Below are 12,499 nucleotides of genomic sequence, written 5' to 3' on the forward strand. Positions count from 1 at the left end.
CCGTCGACGGAGCGCCTGGCTCGCCTCTCGTCCTGCCTTCTGCTCTACTTCGACTCTCCTCCGCTCTGGCGGAGTCAGGCCAGAGGCCGGTCTCGCTCCCGACCAGCTCGCTGCTCTGGCCGCGCTTCTCCCCTCCGGCGATTCTTCTTCTCCTTCCCCGCCGCTCCCCGCTTCCAGCAAAAAAACCAGGAATAAGTCTCCTCCTCCAGCCAAGCGCCACCGGGGCCGCCCCGGCTCCTCCAGCACCCCTGCTCCGGCTCCAGAGCCTCACCGCCTCCGCTCGGCCTTCCTCTTCGATCCCGCCGGGCCCGCCTACCTCCCAGCCCCTCCCCGGGGCGTTCTCCCTCGCCGATGCCCGCCCTGGCCCATCTCAGGGTAAGATGTTAAGTTCCCCGTCTTTCTATTTCTCTTCGCCTATTAAGCCACGCTCCGCTTTCCTTTCTCTCCATGTGTCTCGTTTATGCTCTCCCTGCCTAGGCCAGCCGTACATGCCTGCTCATGCCCACGTCTCTCCCAGGCTTCGTTCCAAGATCCTGCAAGGGCAGCACATTAATTTGGTCTCCCTGCTACTTCCCTCTCCCGTCGTTGATCGGCAGGTTGCCTCTACATCTGACTTCACCGCAGTCTTTTGCTCAGCCGACCCCCGTCTCGCCCGGGATTTATCCATCGGCGAATTCCTGGCCGCCTTTGGGGTCTTTAGAGTGAACATTCTCAAACTAGCCCTTCTTCTCCGGTCCCATCCCGACCGTTCCTTCGTCAACTTCCTCCTTACCGGTCTTTCCCAGGGTTTCTTCATAGGAGTTTCCTGGCCCCCAACCTTGTCCCTCGTGTGCCCTAACCTCCAGTCCGCGATTCACGAACCCTCTATCATGGCCCAGCTCCTAGCCAAAGAAGTCTCCAAAGGTTTCATGGTCGGCCCCTTTGCATGCCCTCCATTTTCCCCCTTCCGCGTCAGCCCCCTTGGTATCGCTACCCGGAAGTACTCCGGCAAGAAGCGCCTCATTCTCGACCTTTCTGCCCCTCACTCCGGCCCCCACCGCAGTATTAACTCCCTTATCCCGAAGCCCCCCTTTTCGCTATGTTATGTCTATCGATCACGCCATGTCCCTCATTAAGACAGCCGGGAGGGGCACCTGGCTGGCCAAGGCCGACATTACCGATGCCTTTAAGGTCTTGCCCGTCCATCCCTTCCAGTGGCACCTTCTCGGCGCAAAGTGGGATCGCTCGTTTTATTTTGCCGTCAGGCTCATCTTCGGCTGCCATAGCAGCCCCAGCCTGTTCAATAATCTCTCAGAGGCCCTCTGCTGGATCCTCCTCAATGTCCTCAGGCTCCCCGCCATCCTGCACTTGCTCGACGACGTCCTCCTGGTGGACGCCCCCTCCCCATCTCCCGGCCTCTCTCTCCCCAGACTCCGCCACCTCTTCTGCCTCGTGGGCATTCCCCTGTCCGATGAGAAGACAGTGGGCCCCGCCACCCGGCTGGAGTTTCTGGGTATTACCCTTGATTCCGTATCCATGGTTGCCTCTCTTCCCCCGGATAAGCTGTCTCGCATTCGAGATTTATCCCAGGCGTTCGTGTCCTCCGTCTCGCTCTCAAAGCGCCAACTTCTCTCCCTGCTGGGTCACCTCAACTTCGTGATGCGAATTATCCCCCAGGGCCGCTCTTTCATTTCTCGCCTGCTCGATCTAGCTAATTCGGTCCCCTCTCTGCTCAATCAAGTCTCTCTGGATGAGGGCTGCTGCTCCGATCTCGCCTTCTGGTCCAGAATTTTCATTCCAGACTCCTCCAATCCAACTCGCCACCAAGCCTGTTTTCTGACCATGCTGTCAAGCTCCTCCTTCGGGGGATTGCAAAACATTCCTCTCCTCAACCCGATAGCAGAAAGCCCATCACGCTCCCCATCCTCAAAAGTCTCCTCCTGACTCTGCATTCAAGCCCCTTTTCCTCATACCTTAAAGCGCTCCTCTCTAGCTCTTTTCTCCTGGCCTTTTACGGGCTCCTTAGGTAAGGTGAATTCACGTCCAGGGCCCAGTTCAACCCAGCCGTAGATCTATCTCCTAACGATTTAGTCTTCTTCCCAGACCACTTCGACCTCCTTCTCAAGCATTCGAAGAGTAAGGGTCCCTGCACAGTCTCTATAGCCCATTTAGATGGCCCTTTCTGCCCGTTTCTCCACATGCTCAAATTTATCTCGAAACGCCAAAAGCTCCGTCTACCCATCGGCCCCTTGTTCCTCACTCCAGAAGGTTCCCCCATGACCGCAGCCTGGTTCCTCAGGGCCCTTAGAAAAACCCTCGCCTTAGGCGGCTTCCCCACTCTTCATATCTCCGGACACTCATTCCGCATAGGGGCAGCCACCTCAGCTGCCACGCAGGGCATCCCGCTGGCTTCTCTTCAGCAACTCGGCCGCTGGTCCTCAGCGGCTTACTCCTCCTACATCCGCCCGGACCTCCCATCCTTGCTAGCCGCTCAACGCTCGCTCGTTCTATAGGTAAGCTCTAAACACTAACTGGTGGTGGTGTTCTCCATCTGTCCCTCTAATGCCTCTCCAATTTCAACCTCCTTCCAATTCCGGCCCTCCGCGGGCCCTGCAGCATCGGCACCCCTTCGCCGCCCCCCTGGCAGGATCAGCATCAGCAGCCCTTCGCGGGCACCTAGCAGCAGCGGCGGCAGCCCTTCGTGGGCCTCTTGGCGGCGGCAGCTCTGCGCTGACCTTTTTGCAGCGGCAGCCCTCCGCGGGCCTCTTGGCGGCGGCAGCTCTGCGCTGACCTTTTAGCGGCGGCAGCCCTGCGCGGGCCTCTTGGCGGCGGCAGCTCTGCGCTGACCTTTTAGCGGCGGTAGCCCTGCGCGGGCCTCTTGGCGGCGGCAGCTCTGCGCTGACCTTTTAGCGGCGGCAGCCCTTCGCGGGCCTCTTAGCGGCGGCAGCCCTTCGTGGGCCTCTTAGCGGCGGCAGCTCCTCGCAGGCCCCTTGCAGCCTGCTCTTCCAGCTCTCTCATCTCAGCTCGGCCCCGGCACCTTTTTGGGGGACGACTACCCTAATCTCTCACCCTACTTCGATCATTCAAGCTCACAGCGGTTCTCTGCAAGCTCTTCTCCTGCCGGGGCCCGAGCGCCAAAGACCTCTAGCCAATAAAACACTAATTGTCTTTATCTCTCCGTGTGAGTCTCTCCAAGGTTGAAATGGTTTATGTTCTATTTGATGATGATCGTGTAGGTATGCAGAGGAGAAAAAACCGTCACTCTGCATCATCAGATTTGAGTCGATCCACACCGATTGAACCTGAGGAGGAAAGAGCCACTGTTAAAGGTGGATTGCAGAGACAAGTTCCTCTCTTTTGTATACAGCAATGGGAACCTAAATGTATTGCTGTAACAGAAACATGGTTGTCTACAATCCAGACAGAAACGGTTACAGTTTCAAGAACTGTTCATGACGTTTATCGTACTCTAGCAGCCAGCCAGACCTGGTTGCTTTGCTTGCAAGACCAACAGCATGGCGGTGTTGGCATTTATATTGCAGATGGTGTGCTATTTGAATTTTTAGAACCACCACAGGTTAATTTGGAGTGTTTAGTGTGCAACTCTGTCAGTTTTAACATTGTACTGGTGGTCATATATCGATCACCACAGTATCCTCTGTCATTATTCAAAACAAATGTGGAAAAGTTGTTTTGGCTTGAGGATCAATGTCAAACCAAAGCAATAATGGGAGATTTTAATGATGATATTTTGAAGTCATCAACTATCTCAAAATTTGTCACAGACAGAGGATATGTTCAGATCGTTGAAGAATCAACGACAGAGAAAGGTACTATAATAGATCATGTGTATGTTAAATCACACATGTATAAAATGGAGGCTGCAGTTGTGCCAACGTATTTCAGTAATCATGAGGGTGTAATGTGTGGTTTCAAGCTGTTTTAAGTTATATGATTTAAAGTTACTGAAATTTCTTTTGTTCATCACAAGGGTGGAAAATTAAAAATGTCTTTTACAAATGATATATACATATACATACATACATACATACATACATACATACACACACACACACACACACACATACATATAAATAAAAAATGTGTGTAGAAAATGTGCATTCTAATGTAACCTATACAATTTGGCTCGTGTTAATGCAACTTCTTATGAAAGGTAAGCTGCCAAACCTGTTTTACTTTTGCCGTGCAAGGTGCGTATATTGATAATGAATTAATAAACTGTACAAAGGTTTCGTTTCTTGCATTAAGACAGCTTTGACTAATCTTACACAGAAAAAAGAATTGTCAGAATTTGATGAACAACTTCAAGTAAACATGAACAGCACTGTCACTATAATGGTTAACATGTAATTTGTTCAATTCTGTATGCTGTTCTTAATGCAGGTTTTGCTTTACCTTGTCATATTGCACAAAAAAAAGCAAAAGGCAATGGTTTGGTACTCCCACTTGTTGGGATAGGGTTCAAATCCCTGTGTTGCCCTGCTGATTGTGTTGACAAGGAAAACCTTTCAACTATAAAACTTTTAACTATAACACATGAAAAGTTTTTATTCGTAACACTAAAAATTGCAATGAAACAAATGCATAACACTTGGTTTTATCCTGTTGAACTTGAAATTGTTGGAGAAAATTTCAAATAAAGATACTGCATGAACCTTGATGTTGATACAATTGAAATACTTCAGTAAATGAAACAAATGTCCAACATTTGGTTACTCTTTGTAAAGCCATAGTATTCTGAAGTTTACTCTATTTTTTAATCATTGCATCATAAGGAAATTCAAGATAAAGACCGCAGTAGCTATATACATTTGTTTTTTAAACAGGTGTTATGAATGTGGTCTTTACAAAGCTGGCTCTATGGTGTGACTGTGCTGAGAAGAGGACGCTTTCCAAGATAAGGGAAATCATGTCCAGTCACAGCCATCACTTGAATTTGATCTTCTCCAATAAGCAAATTTCTGTGAGCTGCAGATTCCTTTTGCTGAACTGCTCTGCTGAGATGATGAAATATTGTTTGTACCACATGATATAATCAATGTAACTAACAAATGCATTTAACAATGTTACAGAACAACTTTTATTTTTTTAGAAGGGAAACTATTGATCCAATTTCCCATGTAATCCAAAGAAGCAATTTGTAGATAAACAAAACTCTTCAATACCAATTTTGAAAAAAAAAAAATCACCAGGGCTTAAGTGTTGTCATTAAATTACCACACTAAACTTTGCAGCAATGCTTACTGCTGATGCACAAAAAAATCTCATGCAGATTAAATGAGGTATCAGGGAGATATAACTCTTCGACTATTATAGGGGGCACACTGGAGTCAAATTCCAGTCTAATCATATTGGCCTCTTCAGAGGTTAACAAAGACCATTCATATCTAGTTTGGTGCAAATCGGATAATGCATGTGCGATTTAGAGCTAATCGTATGCAAACGGCGAGGGATTGGCGTTCGCCATTCTGTCACGCCCACGTTATTCAGGCACCAGTCAGTGGTGGGAGAGGGAGTCTGCATCATGTTATTCTGTCATCTGACACAGGCTTAAATTAGTATGAGTGAAAGAGAAGAAAGGACAACCTCCAACAGGAAAACAGGTTACTTCCTGTTGGAAGTGGATGGGGCTAAAGTGATGTCACAAATTGACCACGTTAATGTGATTAGTACTAGTCTGTTATGACCCACAGAAAGTTTCAATAATCTATGACCTTGTATGTGGAAGTTATTACACCGTGATGTTTCATGGCGAATGGTCAGATTTTGAGGCTTGGCCACGCCCACATGCTTTCATGTATGAAAAAGCTTTTGATAACTTTTGACCTTCAATGTCTCAAAACTGAGCTCAGTGATTCTGAAGCCTGTATGTGAAAAGCTGTAGGAGGAGTTTGATCAAATCCGGAGGCTGTAATCGCCCAAAATCGGGTAAAAATCCGAACTTTGATCCAACATGGCTGACTTCCTGTGAGGTTTGGACCATGGCTCCAAGATACTTTTGTAAGTCGCAATATGTTTCACATTTGTACCAAGTTTCAAGATCGTCAGTCGAAGCATGGCTTGGGGCTGCTTTTTTAAAGTTTTCTAGGGGGCGCTGTGGAGGAATTAGGCCACGCCCACCAAATATGGCACTGCATTTCTGTTGGGGGCAGGACCAGAATCGATCGTAATGATTTTCGTGCAGCTCGACTTAAATATGTGTAATTTAGAGCCAAACGCAAGGCAACGGCATTACATCTGACTTCGCCACGCCGCCACGGCCACGCCCCCCAGCAAAAACTCTTTGTGCTTTAATGCAAGTCAGACCAACTTGTTAGCTGTCATCTGACATAGGATCGACTTGATTCAGTCAAGGGGTGTCTGAGATGTAGCTTTCCAAAAAAAAAAAAGTGACTTCCTGTCCTGAGGGGGCGGGGCTTATATGACATCAGAATATGACCACATAGGATCGTTGGGCATGCCACGGGGATGACTCATACCAAGTTTGGTGCAAGTCAGGCATTGCATGTGAAAGTTATTACATTTTGTTTGTTTCGCCGAGTACGCCAAGTTTGCCGCTTGGCCACGCCCCCTGAACATGCCCAAAAACTCACGATTCTGATAACTTTTAAGCCCCCGTCCCTCAACTACATACTGACCAAGTTTGAAGCTGATCGCTCAAAATGCCTAGGAGGAGTTCGTAAAAGTTTGACGTCAACAAAAATGAAAAACGGGCAAAATTTGACCTTTGATCCAAGATGGCCGCCTCCCTGTACATTTTAGGGCATACCTCCAAGAGACTTTTTTCGTCATTTAGGGTGTTCTACCCATAGACATAATAGAAAAGTAGACCCCACATTGGCTGCTCCGGCGCAGGAAATCCGGCGGCCATCTTGTATGGGTTGTCCCTCCTACGTTGGTCAACCAAAACAGTAGAAGATGCCTCACCACTGCTCTGCTTATTCGTGTTCAAATGGAGGAACTGCTGATGTCAGGGCCCGGGGGATAACTTTTCACAAGTAAGATGAACATATTATTGTTAGTATTTTGTGAATGTAATATTACTGTACTGTATTTATCCACCAAAATGACAGCAAATGTTAGCTATCTGTGTTCATCCGGCAATGGCGGCTAGCTGAGATTTGATGACAGGAATAGGTTTCAAACAAGCCTACTCACAATTTCAATAGCTTTGGTTAATTATAATTATCAGCAAATATTAATCAAATTTGGAGTTTAAAGTTCTAAAAAATATGAAGATCAAAAATAGTGAGTGTAACGTTTTTCTGAACGCTCAGCTTAAGAAGGCAACACAGACGTCAGCAAGGCTACTTTGTTTCAACTGTTGTCTTTTTATTTTTGGTTCGTTATAACAGCTGTGAATATGTGCAGATCAGCCAGTACAAAATAACTTCATTGAACTCACTACGTGACAGTAAGAATACATATGAATAAAATAAGATGGACCTCATTTGTACAATGTTTTTGTGTACACACTCCCAGATATCACGTTTTTGTTTTGAAGGTTTCCGAAAAACAAAGAGATGAAGAAGAAGTGGGAAATAGCTTTGAGGAGGGATGGATTCACTGCAAGTAATTCATCTGTACTATGCAGTGAGCATTTTAAAACGGAGGATTTTGAAAAAACTGGTCAGACTGTCAGACTGAGCTGATGTGATACCATTAATTTTCAGCTTCCCAGTTCACCTTCAAAGAGTAGGTGCATTATTATAAGTTCATTAGCATTCATAAATGTACATAATGTAAGTCTCAAGGGATGGTGAGATATGTGTGTTTATGTACAGGTACTATATACTGTAAAGTCCATATTCATTAGACTTTTACATTTCAGGTTGAAAACTTCAGGACTACAGTAACCTCCACAAAAGCTCAAGCTAGTGTGTCTGTGGCCTCTCAGGATGGCCCAGAAACTTGTAGTTCAGACCTGCAACCTCAGTCTAATGATGTGAGTATTTCTATTGTAAACATCATATCATAATAGTCGTGGCCATATTAAAATCGAACTTGTTTTCTAACGCTCATGTTGAATGTTCTCACAAATAAAACCAACACACAGTTGAAGACACACACAGTGCTGCTGTTGTATGAAAGAATGTGTGCCATAGTTGTGTCAAAGTGATGTGTGATGTCCATCCCTCTGTTTATAGGATCATTGCTATGCTTTGCCAGCTTCTCTTACCGCTGTCACTGCAAAACTTCAGAAAGCCTTGGCAAGAGTAGAATATCTGGAGCGGGACAAGAAAAACACCATGGCCAGAGAGAAGAGGGCAAAGACCACAGTAAAGTCACTGTTGGGGGAGTTGAGTGAAAAAAATCTCATTAATGAGGAACTGAAAGAACGGCTTGAATTCTACTCTGGTAAGTCCAAATTAATACTTAAAAATTCATGAACATTTTTTTGTCATATGCTTTTTGTCTCCGGAGCTATATCAGAAGGGGAGTTTATCTTTTTCCCTCTTAAATTGTCAGATCTGCAGCTAGAGTTTATGGAGAAACAGGGCCATGAATACTCCAAGGAATGTAGAGAGTTTGCCCTCACACTTCATCTCCATGGCCCAAAGGCATACAAATACCTTAGAGAGAAGCAAAGATTTCCCCTCCCACATCCGCACACATTACAAAGGTAGCCTTAATGTTGCCTAACAGATTTTTTTTATTTAACCTTGTAATTTAATGTTGCATATGTGTTAAATATTGCTGCTCCTCCTCCTAATTTTTACAGGTGGTTGTGTTCAGTGGATGGCAAGCCTGGCTTGAACAAGATGATGCTGGATATGCTGGAGAGAAGATGCCAGGAAGACCAGGCTAAATATGGATTTGTTCCACTCATTTTGGATGCAATGGCAGTCAGAAAACATGTGCAATATAATCCACATACACAGTCACTGTCTGGCTTTGTAGACCTGGGGGATGGAAACAATGAGACTGAGGTTGCTACTGAGGCTCTTGTGTTTATGGTGGTTGGCCTCCAAGGGCATTGGAAGGCTCCCATTGCATACTACCTCACAACCTCTCTGTCACCAGAAACACAAAGGGTCCTTCTCAGTCATGCTTTGGAGGAGCTGCATGCTCGAGGAATTCGGGTGGTGTGTTTAACAATGGATGGGCATGCTTCCAACATCAGCATGTGTAACCAACTTGGGTGTGAGCTGAAGGGAAACCCACAAGAGCCCCTCAAAACCAGTTTCCCACATCCAGTGACTGGAGACAAAGTGTTTGTAATGATGGATGCGTGCCACATGCTGAAGTTGACACGTAATATGTTGCAGGTAATTTATGAGTGTTGTATACCTATTTCTGCAAGTTATTTATTTGTGTGTCTGTTCATGTTCACAGATACAATTGGATTAAATGGTCAACATTTAGCTGCTTATACTTATTTGAGCTTTGACACATTCTTACTCTGCAGGCATATAGCCCAATAGCAACTACCACTGGACAGATCAACTGGAGGTACATCAATCATCTCAATGATGTGCAGAAACAACATGGACTACATGCTGCCAATAAAATCACAGACAAGCATGTGCACTTTGAGAACCACAAGATGAGGGTGTCCCTGGCTGCACAAACACTGAGTCGCTCCGTTTCAGTGGCCCTCTGCACTATGAGAGATCTTGGGTACTCTCAGTTTAAAGATTGTGAGGCAACAGCAGCATTTATTGAGGTAATGCAATTGGTTATTCAGAATGAAAGTACATATTTTGTTTTATTAATACATTATAAAATTAATTAACAATCTGGTAAAATTCACTATTGTGAATTTCTCTGAATTGAATTTGCAAATACTACCAGACTGTGTTATTACTTATTCTTCATAAAATTGAATGTTTGTACATAACGTCATACATACTGTCACAAATTTTCAAGGTGAAGGCTCGGTGTAATGATTTTAGTACAAAGACCTATTGAAAAATTCTGATGTTTGCATGTTGTACTTTGAACATAGAGCTTAAAAATAATTCTCTGTATATTTTGAACAGATTTCACCTATCTCATACCTAATGACACCCTGCAGGGTTGGCATTTCAGATAATGATTTAGATGCCGCTATTTCTTATAGATGATTGACAGGCTGTTCGACACAATGAATGCACGCAATCCTCGTGCTAAAGGATTCAAAGCTCCTATGGGATCTTGGAATTGGATGGAAAGGAAAGCCTTTTTGTCAAGAGCCCGGGAGTACTTGCTCACTTTGTTGACAAAAGATGGAACACCCCTTCACCGATCTAAGAGGTTTATTAAAATAGTGCATGAGAAGTTCCTGATTTGAATTCAGCACTACTCCGTTCTGTTCGCCATCGAGTTCATAAGATGGACCGTTCTCTGCATGAAGTTCATATGATGTTACTGTTAAAATGTTTTGTTTTGTCTGTTTTGTTTGCTTTAATTATCTTGTCTTCAGTGTATTTCAGATCCCTGATGCTTCTTCATGGTATGTATTACACAACAAAGTTTGTGCAGGAATCATATAGTATGTGCAGTATGTTGATATGATTGTGTATGCATGTGATTGTGTAGCTGTGGCTCAAAACCACCAAGAATAAGTAGTGAGTAAATAACAGAAATGTAAAGTGTCTTAGAGTGTCAAGAAAAGAACTGTACAAAACTGATTTTATTTTACATTTTATAGGATGTTCTCTTGTTTCAATTTTTTATGATCTGCAGTTTTGTTTCTGTTGGAATTGTCTTTTATTTAGTGTGTTGCAGGTCCCTAATGCTTCTAAGTGGTAAGTACATTATTTCAAAAATATTAACTATAGGCAAGTGTGAAAAAGGTATGTATTGCATGTGTTCGGGTTTGAGTTCATATTGGTGGTTACTGAAAATACAGTTTACTGCTTTGAAGCAACATCACTATGCTTTTATGTGGTGCTTTCTTGGGGTGGCTTGTTTAGCCATGATCAGAGCAATAAAACCTTTTTCTTTTGCAGGTACCCGTCTGTCATTGGATTTGTCATCAACATTGACACGTTAATGCTGATGATTCCTGAACTCCTCCAAGTGCAGCGGTATGTCCTCACATACAGGTTCAGCCAAGATCACTTGGAGCTCCTATTTAATTCCATCAGAGCGTCAGGTAGTGTTGATATCCTTTCAACTACAATAACTTCATAAAATATACTTCGTGAATGTGCTCATATGTTATGTCGTATGATTAACACATGTATTGTGTTCCTGTTTTCCATTTGAGGTGGCTGGAATAACAACCCATCAGCAAGCCAGTTCCAGGCCATCTTTCGCCGGCTGATGGTTCGGTGTGGGGTTACACCTAGTGAGAATGGCAATGTGGCAGCACAAGACAACACTGTGTCTCTGTCTGCTGTGGAAATGTCTTCGCCTGAATCTAAGGAAGAGCATCCCTCTCCTTTTGCGAGTATTTCAGCTGTTCTGAATGACCATAGCTATCTTCCAACCAAGTTTGGTGGTCTAGTAGAAAATGCTTTGGTCTACATAGCCGGATTTGTCGTGAGGCAGATTCTGCGTAAACTGAGCTGTGACCTGTGTCGTGTCAGTTTGATTGAAGATGCTGCACCATCTTCATTTGATGAGAGCTACCACCTTCTCACTCTGAAGAACAATGGCGGCTTAGTGATTCCCTCACAAGGCGTAGTGAAGGTGGTGAGAGCTGCAGAGAGGGTGATTCGTGGTGCTTCACCAAAGCAACCTCCAAAGCTGTCCTCCGTCACACATATCGTCCGTGAAGAGATTGGAACAGAAGATGTTTTCCAGCTTGGGGAACACATTGAGGAGACACAATTTGGCATTGACAATCATCGTTCCGACTTGTTGTCATTGGTTGTGTCTGTGTTTCTAAAGATAAGGATGCACCACATTGCAAAAGTCACCTGTCTTGGGTTGCAGAAAGGCAGCACCAGAAAAAAGCTCTGCAAAACTGTCCTATTTCAAGGCTTTTAGATTGTGTAAAACTTTCATGAACATGTAAATATGTAAATAAACATGTAAATATTGTTGTCACAACATTGTGTGGAGATATACAGATCTCTCTCTCTCTCTCTCTCTATATATATATATATATATATATATATATATATATATATATTTATATATATGTGTGTGTGTGTGTGTGTGTGTGGGAATAAAATGCATCTTTGGCTGTATCTTGCAAAATATGTCATAGATTAAAATATTGTATCCCACCAAGAATTTTTAAATATGCTGAACCATATGTCCATAGACATGCAGTTTTAATAGCTGTATGCCTAAAATTTAAATATGTGAAAATGGGATTACTATTCAGCGAGTTATTATTGATTAAATGCATTGATACTTGATTGCGCCTGTAAAACACATTATACTGAGACCAGCGGACGACCCGTCCAAGATGGCCGCCCTAAATCCCGTCAGCTAAAATAGGCGAGGGCGGTCCATGAGGAGTCTACTCTTCTATTATGTCTATGGTTCTACCTACGTGCCAAGGTTCCAGGCCTCTACGACTTACGGTTCATCCTATCTCACGTTAGGGGGCGCTGTGGAG

The 12,499-nt window shown here is 44.4% G+C and overlaps 1 protein-coding gene across 1 annotated transcript; it reads left to right on the plus strand.

Annotated features, from left to right (window-relative positions):
• Positions 1-10,962: 10,962 nt before the first annotated feature.
• Positions 10,963-11,919, plus strand: LOC108249937. The gene is made up of 2 exons (XM_017439608.2): positions 10,963-11,080; positions 11,195-11,919. The coding sequence occupies exons 1-2, from the start codon at positions 10,978-10,980 to the stop codon at positions 11,917-11,919; spliced, it is 828 nt and encodes a 275-aa protein (XP_017295097.2). The 5' UTR covers positions 10,963-10,977.
• The last annotated feature ends 580 nt before the right edge of the window (positions 11,920-12,499 follow it).

Source organism: Kryptolebias marmoratus, linkage group LG2, assembly GCF_001649575.2.
Source record: "Kryptolebias marmoratus isolate JLee-2015 linkage group LG2, ASM164957v2, whole genome shotgun sequence".
In the NCBI taxonomy this organism is placed as follows: Eukaryota; Metazoa; Chordata; class Actinopteri; order Cyprinodontiformes; family Rivulidae; genus Kryptolebias; species Kryptolebias marmoratus.